This window comes from Schistocerca americana, chromosome 1 (genome assembly GCF_021461395.2).
Source record: "Schistocerca americana isolate TAMUIC-IGC-003095 chromosome 1, iqSchAmer2.1, whole genome shotgun sequence".
NCBI lineage: Eukaryota > Metazoa > Arthropoda > Insecta > Orthoptera > Acrididae > Schistocerca > Schistocerca americana.
This window is the reverse complement of record NC_060119.1, coordinates 211,250,697-211,265,807: the sequence shown is the minus strand read 5'-3', so window position 1 is coordinate 211,265,807 and position 15,111 is coordinate 211,250,697. Positions and strand designations below refer to the sequence as shown.

The following is a 15,111-nucleotide window of genomic DNA, read 5'->3' as shown; positions in this document are numbered from 1 at the left end:
GCAATGGAAATAAATGAAAGGTGCAGAAAGGCAGGGCAGTTCTTCAAATGCATTAGGGGGCTTATTTGGAGCAAGGAGGTGCCACAGAAATCCAAGGGAATAATATACCGAACCTACTTTGTCCCCATATTGGCATACGGAAGTGAGACATGGGTAATGCACAAAAGCGACAAAAGTAGAATACAAGCTAGTGAAATGAAGTTCCAGAGGAGCAGGTTGAGTGTAACAAGACGAGACAGATTGCGAAATGTGTATGTGAGGGAAAGACTAAAGGAGGAACCAGTACAGGACAGGATAGAAAAATCAAGACTGCATGGTATGGACACATGAAGAGAATGGATGAGGGAAGAATTCCAAAGAGGATGTTTGATCTGCAACTGGAGGGGAAGAGGCCCAGGGGAAGACCAAGAGATAGATGGGTGAAGGGAGTGAAGGAATGTGTGACGAGAAGAGGAGAGAACTGGACGAAGGTGGAAGAGGGGGAATGGTGGAAAGACAGAACACGATGGAGAGGCTTGTGTTCCCGACAGACCCAGCCAGTGGCTGGAAACTGTCCAAGATGATGATGATGATTTTGAGTGCCATGTGGTACTTAAAATTTTCGAGTTCTATCCACAGTAAAAACATATTCAATTAATATTTCAGTCTGAAGTGAAACTTCAAAAGATACTTAAAAAATGTTTCCTGGAATATATAATTTACTAGAGAACAGTGATCACAGAAAGTCAGGCCACAACAGTTTGATGCCCTACAATAGTCACATTGGTGTAACAGATTTGTAAACTGTGATTTTGTGTATGTATTTCCTTTTGTGTATGATGTTGTCATTGTTTATTATTGATAGCATAATTTGGAATTGTGTTATGAGACAATAGTTTCAAGGTCCCATCCCATTTTACAGTCAACTACTAAGCCATAGCAAAAGTTCACAGACATCTTTATCAATCATTATTTAACTATTTGTAGTAGTAAACTAATGAGTTGCATTATCTTACTTGAACTATAACAGATTTAGGCTCCAACAACTTATGTTCTGTGCTGTGTGAAAGTTTAAAGACAATATGTGAAAGATATTGCTGTTAATATTGGTGAAAATAACTGCTGGGCAACTATTTCAAACTTACTGTCCAGCATATTTGCAGAGAGACCGCTTGTAACTACAGATATGATGCCCACAGGTGGCTAAATTGTATGGACGGTACTTCTTGGTGTGGAGTGGGTGGCAATTTTCTAAGTGGAGGAATCACTGGTGGTTAGTAGGGTTCGATGTGGATGGATGAAGTGACATAATCAGCATTAAGGTGGAGGATGACACTGAGGAAGGGACGAGGATGACTTGGTGAAATGAATGAGAAAGAAGACGATATTCTAGAGGAATTTGAATAATGAATCCTCACACTCTGTCATCAATGCACCATCAACAAATCTGAAAGAGGTGACAGCGAGATTTTTGCTGGTTAGGAAGGATTCCTCTGTGGCCCGTGACTTGGGTAGCTCAGGACAGTGCCATGTAGGTGCTTCACCTTCAGTTCAGTTTGGGATTCTGGGTGTTTAGGAAGGATTCTCCTATATGCAGGGTGTATACGTGGACAAGGAAAAAAAATTCTCGTATTTCTTGGTTAAAAATACACTTTCTCCCGGGTGAAAATACACTTTTTCCGTGTTAAGTGACAGTATACTTTACCTCGGAACTGTAAAACTTATCAATTTATAGAGATTGTAACGCACTTTTGTAAGCCAGTCGTAGTTCATGTCACGTGATCTCGCCAGCCGATACAGCGGATATTCAAAGCAAAGGGCATGTCATGTCGTCAGCCAATAGCATCATCATTGTTAAGTAGGGCGTACACACAAACGGGAAAAGTTAATGGTTTAAATTAATATACATAGTGTTGCTACAAGAAAAGCAAAGCTTTCACATACAATACTGGTATCAACGATTAATAAGCTGCAAGAGAAGCTTAACACTCATGTATAACGTTGATCTTCTTTGCACATGTTACACTTTAAGATACATCACACAAATGTGGCCGGTAAAATTTTTAATAACGACATAAATGTATGATCTTTTGGGCTCGAAATTTTTCTAAATGGTCATCCTCAAAGAGTTGATTTTTAAAGTCAAACGCTCTGTGATTAAAGAAATTCATTGCACATAGTTCATCTTGGGTAAAAGGAAATTTACTTTGAAAGCAACGCTTTTCAGTCAATCATTCGCAATATTTTCCAGCGACCTGTTAGAAAGAGGTTCATTTCAGCAGTTGCCAGAGAGCGCCAATTACAGGCGTCACACCGCTTGCACAGCTACGATGACACAAGAAGCCTGTATGCTCATACGTGTAAAACATTACAAGATCTTACGTTACGTCATAAAAGAAACAAGAAATCAGAGGATATTCCAAGAGCATCGAAATTTTGTGAACTATAATAACGTGCATAATTCGGTTTAAAGTGCACATTCGTACGTCCTGATTCGGTTGTAAATTTTCTTTTAATACCAGTACTGTATTATTTCATTTTTGGTTCTTTATTATGCATAATGCCATACTTGCAAGAAGATGAAAACATGCTCTTTTGAAATGCAGAGAACAGTTGAAACTAGCCAATAGTGTGGAATTAAGCATTTCGTTACGAATAAATTGAATGCATCAGCAGAAAAGATTAATAAAAACCACTTTTCTTTAGCAAACAGACAAAACTAACTTCATTGTTCTGCAAGGCGATTAATGCTTAACTGAAATTGCCACCCGGGGCAGATACCCCGATTCGCTCCTAGTGAATATGGCAGCTTGCGTGCGACAGTAAAATTTTCCTAATAGCATCTTGCTACTAGTGCTTATATAGCTAACACACACACACACACACACACACACACACACACACACACACACACACACTCACTCACTCACTCACTCACTCACTCACTTTAGTAGCCAGAAGCGGGAGAAGGTACTACACACACACACACACACACACACACACACACACGACGCAACTGCGCATGCGCATGGGCCTGCATGCAACTGCTCACACGAATCTAATGTAAACAGTTGCGACGTCACGCTCATCGGAGGCAATTTGTTGTTATGAAGCACTGCATAGTCTTCCTAAAGCCTCTGACACATTTTGCTGCTGGCAGATGCTTGTATGAGCCCTGTGTTTTGTTGTTGTACATAGCACATTTCCTTTGCAACTTAAGTTTTATTTTAGTTTTTTTTCTCTCGTTCATGTTTTATTGCTGCAGTATTATTCTGCAGTAGCAGGATACAGTAATATCCTTTGTTTGGATATAATTTTTTACCAGTCAAAATGACAAAAATTTAACTGAAAACTAAAACAAAAAAATTCTGGAATTCTAAAAAAGTTCCCGGGTTTTTCCCGGTTTTCTCCTGGATGAAAAAATTCCCAGGTTTTTCCCGGATCTCCCGGTTGTCCCATGTCGTATACACCCTGTATATGACCCAGGAATAGATTGACATAGGATGTTACCATCCAGGTGCCCACTGCCTTCACTGGAGAGGTAATTGTAGGTTGTTACGGTGGCCAGGAAGGATGTTTTAGGTTTGGAGTTAGTTGGCTATTGAAAAAGATAGAATTAAATAGCATCAAGGCCATCGTTATTGGGCATATTAGCTTAGAGGAAGGAGGCACTATATCTGTAGAGCAACAGCAACTGTGTAACATAAATAGAAGAAATTATTTGTCTCTTATACCGGGTCTCTCTCTCTCTAAATAGTTGTCAGGCAAATTCTCTCTGGCACTGCAGCAAATATTTTGAATTTCATTTTTGCTAAGAGTGTATGGATTTGGTACAAACAAATACTGCTGATCACAAGGTTAATTCAGTGCCCATGGTCAATGGAAGATGACTGTTTGTTCCCGTTACAAACAAAATAATTTTTCAAGCGGAATTTTACATTCCTATTTCATAGAAGAGTCTCAGGTTAATCTAGCGAAATATTTGTTTTATTGATACATATTAACATGGACACAAACAGGAAGGATAACTACTACTCCAGCAGCAAATGAGTAACACTACTGGATGGTGGTAGCAGACAGTGCACAGCAGTGAGGCAGGCAAGTCACTGCTGAAGTACTGGTTATTCCTCACATCTTACTGCCATTGATAATACATAGAGATAAAACAAACACCAAACTAGATTAACTTGGGACCGTTCTATTAATCAAGCTTTAAAAAACCATTTCATTTGTCTTGGAAACAGACGCCTTACTGGATTGAGTCTGCTTGGTAGGGCTAGTGGCAAGAAAGCGTTTCCACTGTAAGGACCATGAGAAGGAGAGCATGACTGAATCTGGGAATGGGGCAAAGTTGAGGCATTCAGAAAGGACTGACACTTCTGTGGGACTAAGGCTTTTGGAGGACTGGTTCACAACTGTGTTGTGGGTCTATTTCAGCTCTTGGTTCTGTAAGGTAGTGGGAGGGAGTTGCTGCGAGTGCACTGAATGTAGTATGTGTCTGCCAGGCAAGGCTTTGTGGCTGTGAGGGACGTGGGGGGAGGTTTTTATGAAAGCTCTTATTATGGTGGAGGATATTGATAGTTCAAGCTTGGAGTAGGAGATGAATAGATTGGATAGTTTTTTTGAGACGGCATTGTACATGCTGCTATAGTTTCTGAAGGGGAAGGGTTTCAATCTGGGAGACGGGATGCCGTAATTTGGACTGCAGAGCAGGAGGGTTTTATACATGGAACAGAGGTTGTGCAGTGAGGTTAGGTAGTGCACGGATGTTTGTGCCTGATTTACATGGTTTTGCAAGACTATTTTGGTGAGATCTACAGACTGACAGAATTGGAACACACAGTGGAAGGAGAGGCTGCAGCCAGTGATGCATAATTTGGTGGCAAGCCTGTACAAGGTGCCTCAGGTCCCAAACACGATAAAGATTATTATTTAAATTTTGCAAGGGTGCTGCCTTTTTCAACAATCATTTTTCCACTGATGTGACAATGATTGACCAGTTTGCAATGGAATAGGCCATAGCACAGTCAGCAAAGCTGCCCTGCCAATCAAATCACACTGCAGGATCACCTGACTGGGGGCTCTCAGAGCTATGGCCAAAACACTTTACTCTCTTCTATTCCAAGCCGCTGCCAGGCACTAAATGACTTAGTTTCTTTACTTTTGCATATTTGTTCTCTACTGAGATGGTCCTGGGGCTACTGGAGCTACCTTCTCTCTGCCTGGATATCCTCACCAAGTAATCCCCATGAGCTAATATACTAATACAACTTCTTTTTCTGAAGTCAAGTACCCTATATCAATTACAAGCCCACACTCATTTCCAGTCTTGACAATATCCACAAATAGGTGTACAAGGTATTTGGGGAGAACTCATGAGCTAGGCAACAGTGCAGGAACAGTATGCGACACTGGTGTGTGGATAGGGATAGATAAACTTCTACTATATTGGAGCAGAGGAAAGCAACAAGAATGTACAGTGGATGACAAGGAACATGTTTAACTTTATAAAATTACGTGAGAATATCACAAAAAACACAACCAAGATGTAATAGACAATGTAAAGCCAAAAAGGAATGAAAAGTAAGTAGTGCCTATTGTGAAAATGAACACAAAATAAAATTGATGTGAAAACCAAACAAGATCACAAAAGTGAAAATACAAAGAAAAATACATAAAAACCAATAATAGAGTGAGGTGGATGAATATGGGGGGAGGGGGGGGGGGGCGCAGCAGCAGATGTCATTTTATTAGGTGAGATCAGTAAGTTGTATGCTTGAATATGGGATGAGGTTTCTGGATGAGGTTTGGGAAGGGGAGGGGGGGCACGGGAGGGGGGGGGGGGCTGTTCTGTACATAGGTGCAAGGCGCACAAGAAATTAAGTGTGGTACACAGGAAGGAACACAAAAATACTTGAAAGTGATGGGAATTAGTGGGCAATTTGAAGGTCCAGGAATAATTATACTGACACTGAACATACAGTTTGCTAGGTACACAGCCATGTGTCATGCAAAGACGAGGCCATTGATACACGATCACTCGGAAGTCAGAGCTTTACAAAGTGCATTGTAAGCAGATGGAGAACATATGTGATTCAGAAGGTGGTAAGGAAACACAGGAAAACTGAGAAAAGGGATGGACACCGACTGCTGCAGTGAGTGTGTGTGTGAGAGAGAGAGAGAGAGAGAGAGAGAGAGAGAGAAGAAGATTGGTGCTTACATTCAAATGCAGTTCCAGTCACGTTTTAATGCCCAAAGATGGCAGTGGCCATGTGTATGTAAGCTGTGATTACTTGAGTTTCCTACATCTAATGAAGGATTTAGTCAAATAGCTGAAAATATCTAGCACTCTCTTTCATTGCACATATCTGCCTCCTGTACATGGTGAGTAGCAATCTATCCATATTGTTCTAAATTTTTATAAAGATGGTTGTAACTGAGTTTACTATAATACCATTCATCTACAAACCAGTAATTTTTCATTTATTAATGTCAGCAGCTTTCATATTTATGTCATAAGTGACATAAAGATGAAGCCTTTTGAAAATACAACAATATATATTCAAACTAAAGACAAAATCAGCACAAAATTTTACATTTATCCAACCACGGAAAGTCTGCATTACTTACAAAACACTTTCCATGGAAAACACAAATACTCACAACTGCAGGCTTGAAAATGTTAAATGAAATTAATCTTATCAAATAACTACCAAACTTAGAACTGGTGCCTTACCAGTCTTCTGTGATGACTGATTCTTCTCTTCAAGAACTGTACAATGTCCTTGAGCTAGTGCTCGTTCATAACGTGCCAATCGCTCAGGAAGTTTTGGTACTGAACGTGGTTGTTGCTGAACTTTCTTAATCTCCCCAGGAAATAACTGCTGATGCAATGTCAAGTTATAGTTGTGCTGAATTAATCCAGTTGTTGAGCAAGGGTGCCCCATTGAAGTAGTGCCACTGTGGCAAGTTATACCAGTCACAGGATCTATATGTGGAACAAACAAAAGTTTGCGTCACATTTCATATCATTGATGAGAAACATCAACCAGATAACACCATTTCCAAATAACAGGAAATATTTGCTCAAGTTTTATTCCAATCATCACCCAAGATTATGCAAGTTATGAACACACACACACACACACACACACACACACACACACACCTGAATTTAGGGCTGGGGGAAAACATCTAAATTTCTACACCTCTAAACATAAATTTGGTGTTGGTTTCAGGATACTAAATGTAGCAACAAATCTGACACCCTATGTACCATAGTAAGTGGTAAAGAAAAAGTAGGAGAGGTAACTGTGGAATTAGTATAGGTAAACTGTCCTATTGTTGTGGTGAAATAATGTGTGTCTGCGGTACTGCAGTAGTATAAAAATGTTAACCATGTAGCCATGTCCACAGTTCATTATGTGCACTGAAATGTGCCAAAGAAAAAGTGATTATGTGATTTCATTGCCCAGCTCTGTTAATCAAAATAATAATCATTACAGCCAGAAGGGTGAAAATACCTGCTCAAATAAACCTCAACTAGAAAATTATATGAGGACTACTTAAAAATATAAAGTACACATTTTTAACAAGAACCACGGAACGTCAAATTATAAAAGGAAAAGTTGCCTCGGAAGCTACTGGATATAGAAGTAAAAAAGCAAAGATTGGTACAAGAGACAAGCAACAGAAGTGAAGCAGCTGTGCAGGTCAATTGAACAAGAGAGCTAGGAGAGAATTTCAGAAGTAGAAAATTATGTTCATGTGATACAAGAATTTTTAAATAAATTACTGTAAATACTTCAATGAGACTGAAAAGATAATATGAACATCAAAGTAATAGGTTGCAATGATTAGATTCTTATAAGAAGCTTAGGACAGCAGACAGTTAATCATAGTGAAATGTAAAATAACAAGTTTCAACACCTGACAAGAAGGACAAAGTAAATTGAGACAGAACAGAAGTGACAGAATTAGGGGGTGTGCTAAAAAAGTGTAAACAGAAAGACACCAGAAAGCGACAAACACTGAATTTATCAAGCATACATCTACTCTTATGAAAGCTATATTCCTTCTATTCAACAACAAATGCTGGACAAAGAAAGAAATTCCGAACAGCTGGAAACCAGCCACAGTAACTCCCACATTTAATAAAGAAGACTGGGAATACACTGATAATTTTAGGAGCATTTTTTCTTTGCTCAATACCAGATATAAATTTTTTAGAAGATAGCAAAAGGACTCTCAGTAATGTTAGACAATTTATTTTTGGAGAAGCAGTGGGGACAAGACCACCTCCATCGATGACTGGTGGGGAGGGCAGGAAGGAGAATGGGGGAGGTGGAAGGGGATGGAGGCATTTCGAAAGCCATAGGCTCTATCTCGGCAGGCGGACGCACAAACCTCACAGAGGCCCACAAATGCAGGCGATTTGAGGATGGCAGAAGGTCCACATGAAGTCGAAACATGTAGATGCGCCACAGCAAATAGAAACCTGTCCTCAAAACAATGTTGTGATTGACACTGCTACGCGATTAACCAGGAGGACACAGCAGCGATGTCTCAACAGGATGCAGGCACAACTGATTTGCACGACTGGTCAGCTGCTCCCCACTGACATCCAAAAACAAACAATTGCCAATTTGACACTCAGCAGTCACTCCTGCTGCTGGCCAAAGGACTGGGCACAAATGGGAGGAAAATGGAGTGCACTGCAGTGTTCCATGGTATGTGACACAGGGTGCAACAATTCCAGGAGACCCTGCAGCTGGTGCCCATGCAAATGCTGCAGTGGACTGCATCCACTGACCACTGGCATCTGGTTGTAACCAGAAAACTCTGCAGTACATCACCGAGGGAAGAGTCAGACACAGACTACTTCATTTGGGTCTTGAACGTATGCATGGATTGCTCCACTTATGAGTCAGAAAACAGATGAAAGTGAGTGTAGTCAAATGCTGGATACAACTTCAGGCACAAAAGCCTTCAAACTCCCATGACAAAAACTGCCTACTGTTACCAGACATGAGGGTCCTAGGGGATTCCTCTGCAGCAAAAATAACAGACAATGTATGAAAAGTGGCAACAGCAACATGGAGGACAGCTTAGCTACACACAGGAAGTTTGGCAAAGCATCAACTACTAACAACCACATGCTGCCTAAAAATGGACCAGCGAAATCAACGTGCATCCTGTCCCAAGAGTGCTACAGCATTGGTCAAGGAGAAAACAGGGATGATGATACAGACTGGTCCTGTGCACGAGATGTTTGATTATAATCGATCGCCACCCAGAAGCTGTGGCAATTCACCATTGTTTTCATGTGACCCATACCCCAGTATGCGACACATGCAGCAAATAAAGAATGCAAGGACCCAACACTGGAGGGAGGGAGGAAGGTGAAGTGTGGGCGATGGGTAAGGATTCTACAGCATTGCTCCTCTGTAGCAAGCATGAGCTCATCACATAGGAGGAAAAACATATGCCATGTCTGATCCGCACCTTAGGTGACACACTCAAGCCAATTCAATGTGGGACAGTGAAAATTTCTAGAGAAGTAGGTCAGCAACCATGGTGGTTTTTGGTAGTTGTGACTTCACATGCTGTTGACAGAAAATCTGACAAGGTTTACTGCAGGGTGTCATCCAACACGAACATTGAGAGCCTCCTGCCAATTGAACTCCAAATCTGGCTCCGTCAGTCACCATGATAGTGCATCAGCATTGGCTTTGGCATTAGCATGCTTGGTGGTGGAGCAGTACTGAATATCATAGCAACAGGTAATGAGAAAGAGAGCCCACTATGCAATCAGCAAGCAGTCCTATACAGCAGCTTGGAACGAGAGCCAAATAATGGCTTTTGGTCATTGATTAGGAGGAACCTTGCCCCCCATACAGGAAGACTAAACGTTCTAACCCCGAAAGTAATAGCTAGCACCACATTTTCACATGTGAATAACTACACTGTGCAGCAGAAAGTATCTTTTAGGCACAAGAAATGGGCTGTTCAGTGCCATCTGGATTCTGATGGGACAGGATGGCACCAAGCACATAGTGGGATGTGTACAGCCCAGGATTGAAGGTTTACCTGGTGAAAGGAATCCAGACAGTGAGCCAAACACAAACACTGCTTGAGAGACCAAAAAGCCCGTTGACAATCTGTGGACCAGACAAACTTAGGGCCCTTCCAGTGAAGCCAGTTAAGAGGCTGGCAGATGCCCTCAGTCTGAAGGAATGAACTGAGCATAACACGAAATTTTACCCAGGAATGACTGGAGCTCCTTCAGGTTCTCAGGTGTTGGCACGTTGTGATGGGTTTGATGAGGTGGTCTGTAGGGACAAGACTAAACTTACTAATGTCATAAACAAAAAAGATGCTTTGGGGAGAAAAAAAACAGCTTGCAATGAAGGCCAATTGAAGGTTTTGCAAGTATTCTTCACGTGTAGGGCCCCTAACCCAGTCATTAAGGTAAGAGATGCAACAGGGGATGTCCTGAATCAACTACTTCAAATACCATTGGTAAATTACTGGCACAGACAACATTGCAAAAGTTAAGCAATTAAACCGGCAAAGTCCAAAGGGGATGTCGAGAACCAAGAAAGTCTGAGAAACCATGTGGAATGCCAATTATAGGTAAGCATCATGGAAGTCAAAATGAAAAAGTCCCTTCCACACAGCCTAGCCATCTGCGGTCATAGCATCTGCAGAGATGAGCAGTCCCCCTCTATTTATCCTGAGGGTCTCGCTGAAGCTTTCACCGACTGTAATTATCCTCCCAACCTTGTACAGAAACAATAAATCTCCCGTGCCTCATTTTTTCCAGTCTCCCATCACCTCCCAAAGTCCCATTGTCTGGCCACAGGCGAGCATTCCCCTCATAACTCAGTACCACCCAGTAATGGAGCAAGAGAATTACATTCTCCGCCATGGTTTCAATTACCTGTCATCGTGCCCTGATATGAGAAATGTGCTGTCCACTTTCCTTGCCATCCCTCCCACAGTGGTATTCCACTGTCCACCAAACCTACACAATACTCGCCCATCCTTGCACAATCCCTGCTCCCAATCCCTTACCTCATGGCTCACACACCTATAATAGACCTTAATATCCTCCCACCACCACCTACTCCAGTCCTGTCACTAACATCACCTATCTTTTCAAAGGCAAGGCTACCTGTGAAACCAGTCATGTAGTCTATAAGCTAAGCTGTAACCACTGTGCTGCATTCTGTGTAGGCATGACAACCAACAAGCTGTCTGTTCACATGAATGGCCACCAGCAAACTGTGGTGAAGAAACAAGTGGACTGTCCTGTTGCTGAACACACTGCCAAACATGATATTCTTCATTTCAATGACTGCTTCACACAGCCTGTGCCATATGGATCTTTCCCACCACCGCTAGCTTTTCTTAATTGTGCAGGGGGAACTTTCCCTGCAATACACTCGTTTTACCATAACCCTCCTGGCCTCAACCTTCGTTAGCCACTGTCCTCACCCATCCAGCCCCTTCCCTGTTCCCATTCCAGCACTACACGGCCCCCATTCCACCATCAACTGAGTCTTTTTATTTATCTCCTCTTCTGCTGCTCCCCCCCCCCTCCCCCCCTCCTCACCTCTCCTATACCCTTCACCTAACCTGCAGCACTTCACTATTCACTATCCCCACCATACTATCCCTTCCCCTCCCTGCCCCAGCCTCCTCCTTACCCCTAACCAGTTGCCACTCCCATCATGCACTGGTGCTGCTGCTCACAGTGAGGTTTAGTCATATATATATAAAACAAAGATGATGTGACTTGCCAAATGAAAGTGCTGGCAGGTCGACAGACACACAAACAAACAGAAACATACACACAAAATTCAAGCTTTCGCAACAAGCTGTTGCCTCATCAGGAAAGAGGGAAGGAGAGGGAAAGACGAAAGGATGTGGGTTTTAAGGGAGAGGGTAAGGAGTCATTCCAATCCTGGGAGCAGAAAGACTTACCTTAGGGGGGAAAAAAGGAAAAAAGGACGGGTATACACTCTCACACACACACATATCCATCCACACATATATGTGTGTCTGTATATGTGTGTCTGTATATGTGTGGATGGATATGTGTGGATGGATATGTGTGGATGGATATGTGTGGATGGATATGTGTGGATGGATATGTGTGGATGGATATGTGTGTGTGTGCGCGCGAGTGTATACCCGTCCTTTTATCGCCCTAAGGTAAGTCTTTCCGCTCCCGGGATTGGAATGACTCCTTACCCTCTCCCTTAAAACCCACATCCTTTCATCTTTCCCTCTCCTTCCCTCTTTCCTGATGAGGCAACAGTTTGTTGCGAAAGCTTGAATTTTGTGTGTATGTTTGTGTTTGTTTGTGTGTCTGTCGACCTGCCAGCACTTTCATTTGGTAAGTCACATCATCTTTGTTTTTTTATATATATATATCTTACCAAACGAAAGCGCTGGCAGGTCGATAGATACACAAACAAACACAAACATACACACAAAATTCAAGCTTTCGCAACAAACTGTTGCCTCATCAGGAAAGAGGGAAGGAGAGGGAAAGACGAGAGGGTGTGGGGTTTAAGGGAGAGGGTAAGGAGTCATTCCAATCCCGGGAGTGGAAAGACTTACCTTAGGGGGAAAAAAGGATGGGTACACACACACACACACACACACACACACACACACACACACACACACATATCCATCCACACATATACAGACACAAGCAGACATATTTAAAGACTGTCTGTAACTACCTGAACGTCAACTATCCGAGGCGATGGATCGGCCGCCATGCAGCCTGTGACAGAGCACTTCATCACTGGCCTCCAAGAAGCCCTGATCTTACCCCCTGCGATTTTTTCTTATGGGGGTATGTTAAGGATATGGTGTTTCGTGTTAAGGATATGGTGTTTCGGCCACCTCTCCCAGCCACCATTGATGATTTGAAACGAGAAATAACAGCAGCTATCCAAACTGTTACGCCTGATATGCTACAGAGAGTGTGGAACGAGTTGGAGTATCGGGTTGATATTGCTCGAGTGTCTGGAGGGGGCCATATTGAACATCTCTGAACTTGTTTTTGAGTGAAAAAAACCTTTTTAAATACTCTTTGTAATGATGTATAACAGAAGGTTATATTATGTTTCTTTCATTAAATACACATTTTTAAAGTTGTGGTATTCTTTAAATATGTCTGCTTGTGTCTGTATATGTGTGGATGGATGTGTGTGTGTGTGTGTGAGTGTATACCCGTCCTTTTTTCCCCCTAAGGTAAGTCTTTCCGCTCCCGGGATTGGAATGACTCCTTACCCTCTCCCTTAAAACCCACACCCTTTCGTCTTTCCCTCTCCTTCCCTCTTTCCTGATGAGGCAACAGTTTGTTGCGAAAGCTTGAATTTTGTGTGTATGTTTGTGTTTGTTTGTGAGTCTGTCGACCTGCCAGCACTTTCATTTGGTAAGTCACTACATCTTTGTTTTTAGATATATTTTTCCTACGTGGAATGTTTCCCTCTATTGGTTTGGTTGTTTGGGGAAGGAGACCAGACAGCGTGGTCATCGGTCTCATCGGATTAGGGAAGGATGGGGAAGGATGTCGGCCGTGCCCTTTCAGAGGAACCATCCCGGCATTTGCCTGGAGTGATTTAGGGAAATCACGGAAAACCTAAATCAGGATGGCCGGACGCGGGATTGAACCGTCGTGCTCCCGAATGCGAGTCCAGTGTCTAACCACTGCGTCACCTCACTCGGTTTTCCCTCTATTATATATATATATACACACACACACAGGGTGATTCAAAAAGAATACCACAACTTTAAAAATGTGTATTTAATGAAAGAAACATAATATAACCTTCTGTTATACATCATTACAAAGAGTATTTAAAAAGGTTTTTTTTCACTCAAAAACAAGTTCAGAGATGTTCAATATGGCCCCCTCCAGACACTCGAGCAATATCAACCCGATACTCCAACTCGTTCCACACTCTCTGTAGCATATCAGGCGTAACAGTTTGGATAGCTACTGTTATTTCTCGTTTCAAATCATCAATGGTGGCTGGGAGAGGTGGCCGGAACACCATATCCTTAACACGAAACACCATATCCTTAACATACCCCCATAAGAAAAAATCACAGGGGGTAAGATCAGGGCTTCTTGGAGGCCAGTGATGAAGTGCTCTGTCACAGGCTGCCTGGCGGCCGATCCATCGCCTCGGATAGTTGACGTTCAGGTAGTTACAGACAGATAAGTGCCAATGTGGTGGCGCTCCATCCTGCTGAAATATGAATTGTTGTGCTTCTTGTTCGAGCTGAGGGAACAGCCAATTCTCTAACATCTCCAGATACCGTCCAGAACTTTTCCCTTTGCACAAACACCCATCCTCTGTAAACTGTTTATACCAACGTTTAATACACCACCTATCAGGAAGTTTAACACCATACTTCGTCGAAATGCACGCTGAACAACTGTCGTCGATTCACTTCTGCCGTACTCAATAATACAAAAAGCTTTCTGTTGAGCGGTCGCCATCTTAGCATCAACTGACGCTGACGCCTAATCAACAGCGCCTCAAGCGAACAAATGTACAACTAAATGAAACTTTATAGCTCCCTTAATTCGCCGACAGATAGTGCTTAGCTCTGCCTTTTGTCGTTGCAGAGTTTTAAATTCCTAAAGTTGTGGTATTCTTTTTGAATCACCCTGTATAACAAAGATGATGTGACTTACCAAACGAAAGCGCTGGCACGTCGATAGACACACGAACAAACACAAACATACACACAAAATTCTAGCTTTCGCGAAAGCTAGAATTTTGTGTGTGTATCGACGTGCCAGCGCTTTCGTTTGGTAAGTCAAATCATCTTTGTTTTTTAGATATATTTTTTCCCACGTGGAATGTTTCCTTCTATTATATATGAGGGAGCCCGTGCATGCATATGTGTGTGTATTGTTGACAAATGCCTTAATGGCCGAAAGCTTTAATTGTGAGAGTCCTTTTGTTGTGCCTATCTGCAACTCAGCATCTCCGTTATATGGTGAGTAGCAACTTTCCTTCCCATAATTACTGCAATGTGGTGTACCTTATTTGACATACGTTCATCAGATCCTTTAGCAGCTGGAAGAGATCA

General features: G+C 42.2%; 1 protein-coding gene across 1 annotated transcript in view; it reads right to left on the bottom strand.

Annotated features, from left to right (window-relative positions):
- LOC124601143 (tubulin polyglutamylase TTLL5) overlaps positions 1-15,111 on the bottom strand; it is a 222,750-nt gene that overhangs the window by 44,887 nt on the left and 162,752 nt on the right. The window contains exon 10 of the mRNA XM_047136224.1: positions 6,716-6,967. Within this exon, the coding sequence (XP_046992180.1) occupies positions 6,716-6,967 (252 nt within the window). The remainder of the gene's footprint in view (positions 1-6,715; positions 6,968-15,111) is intronic.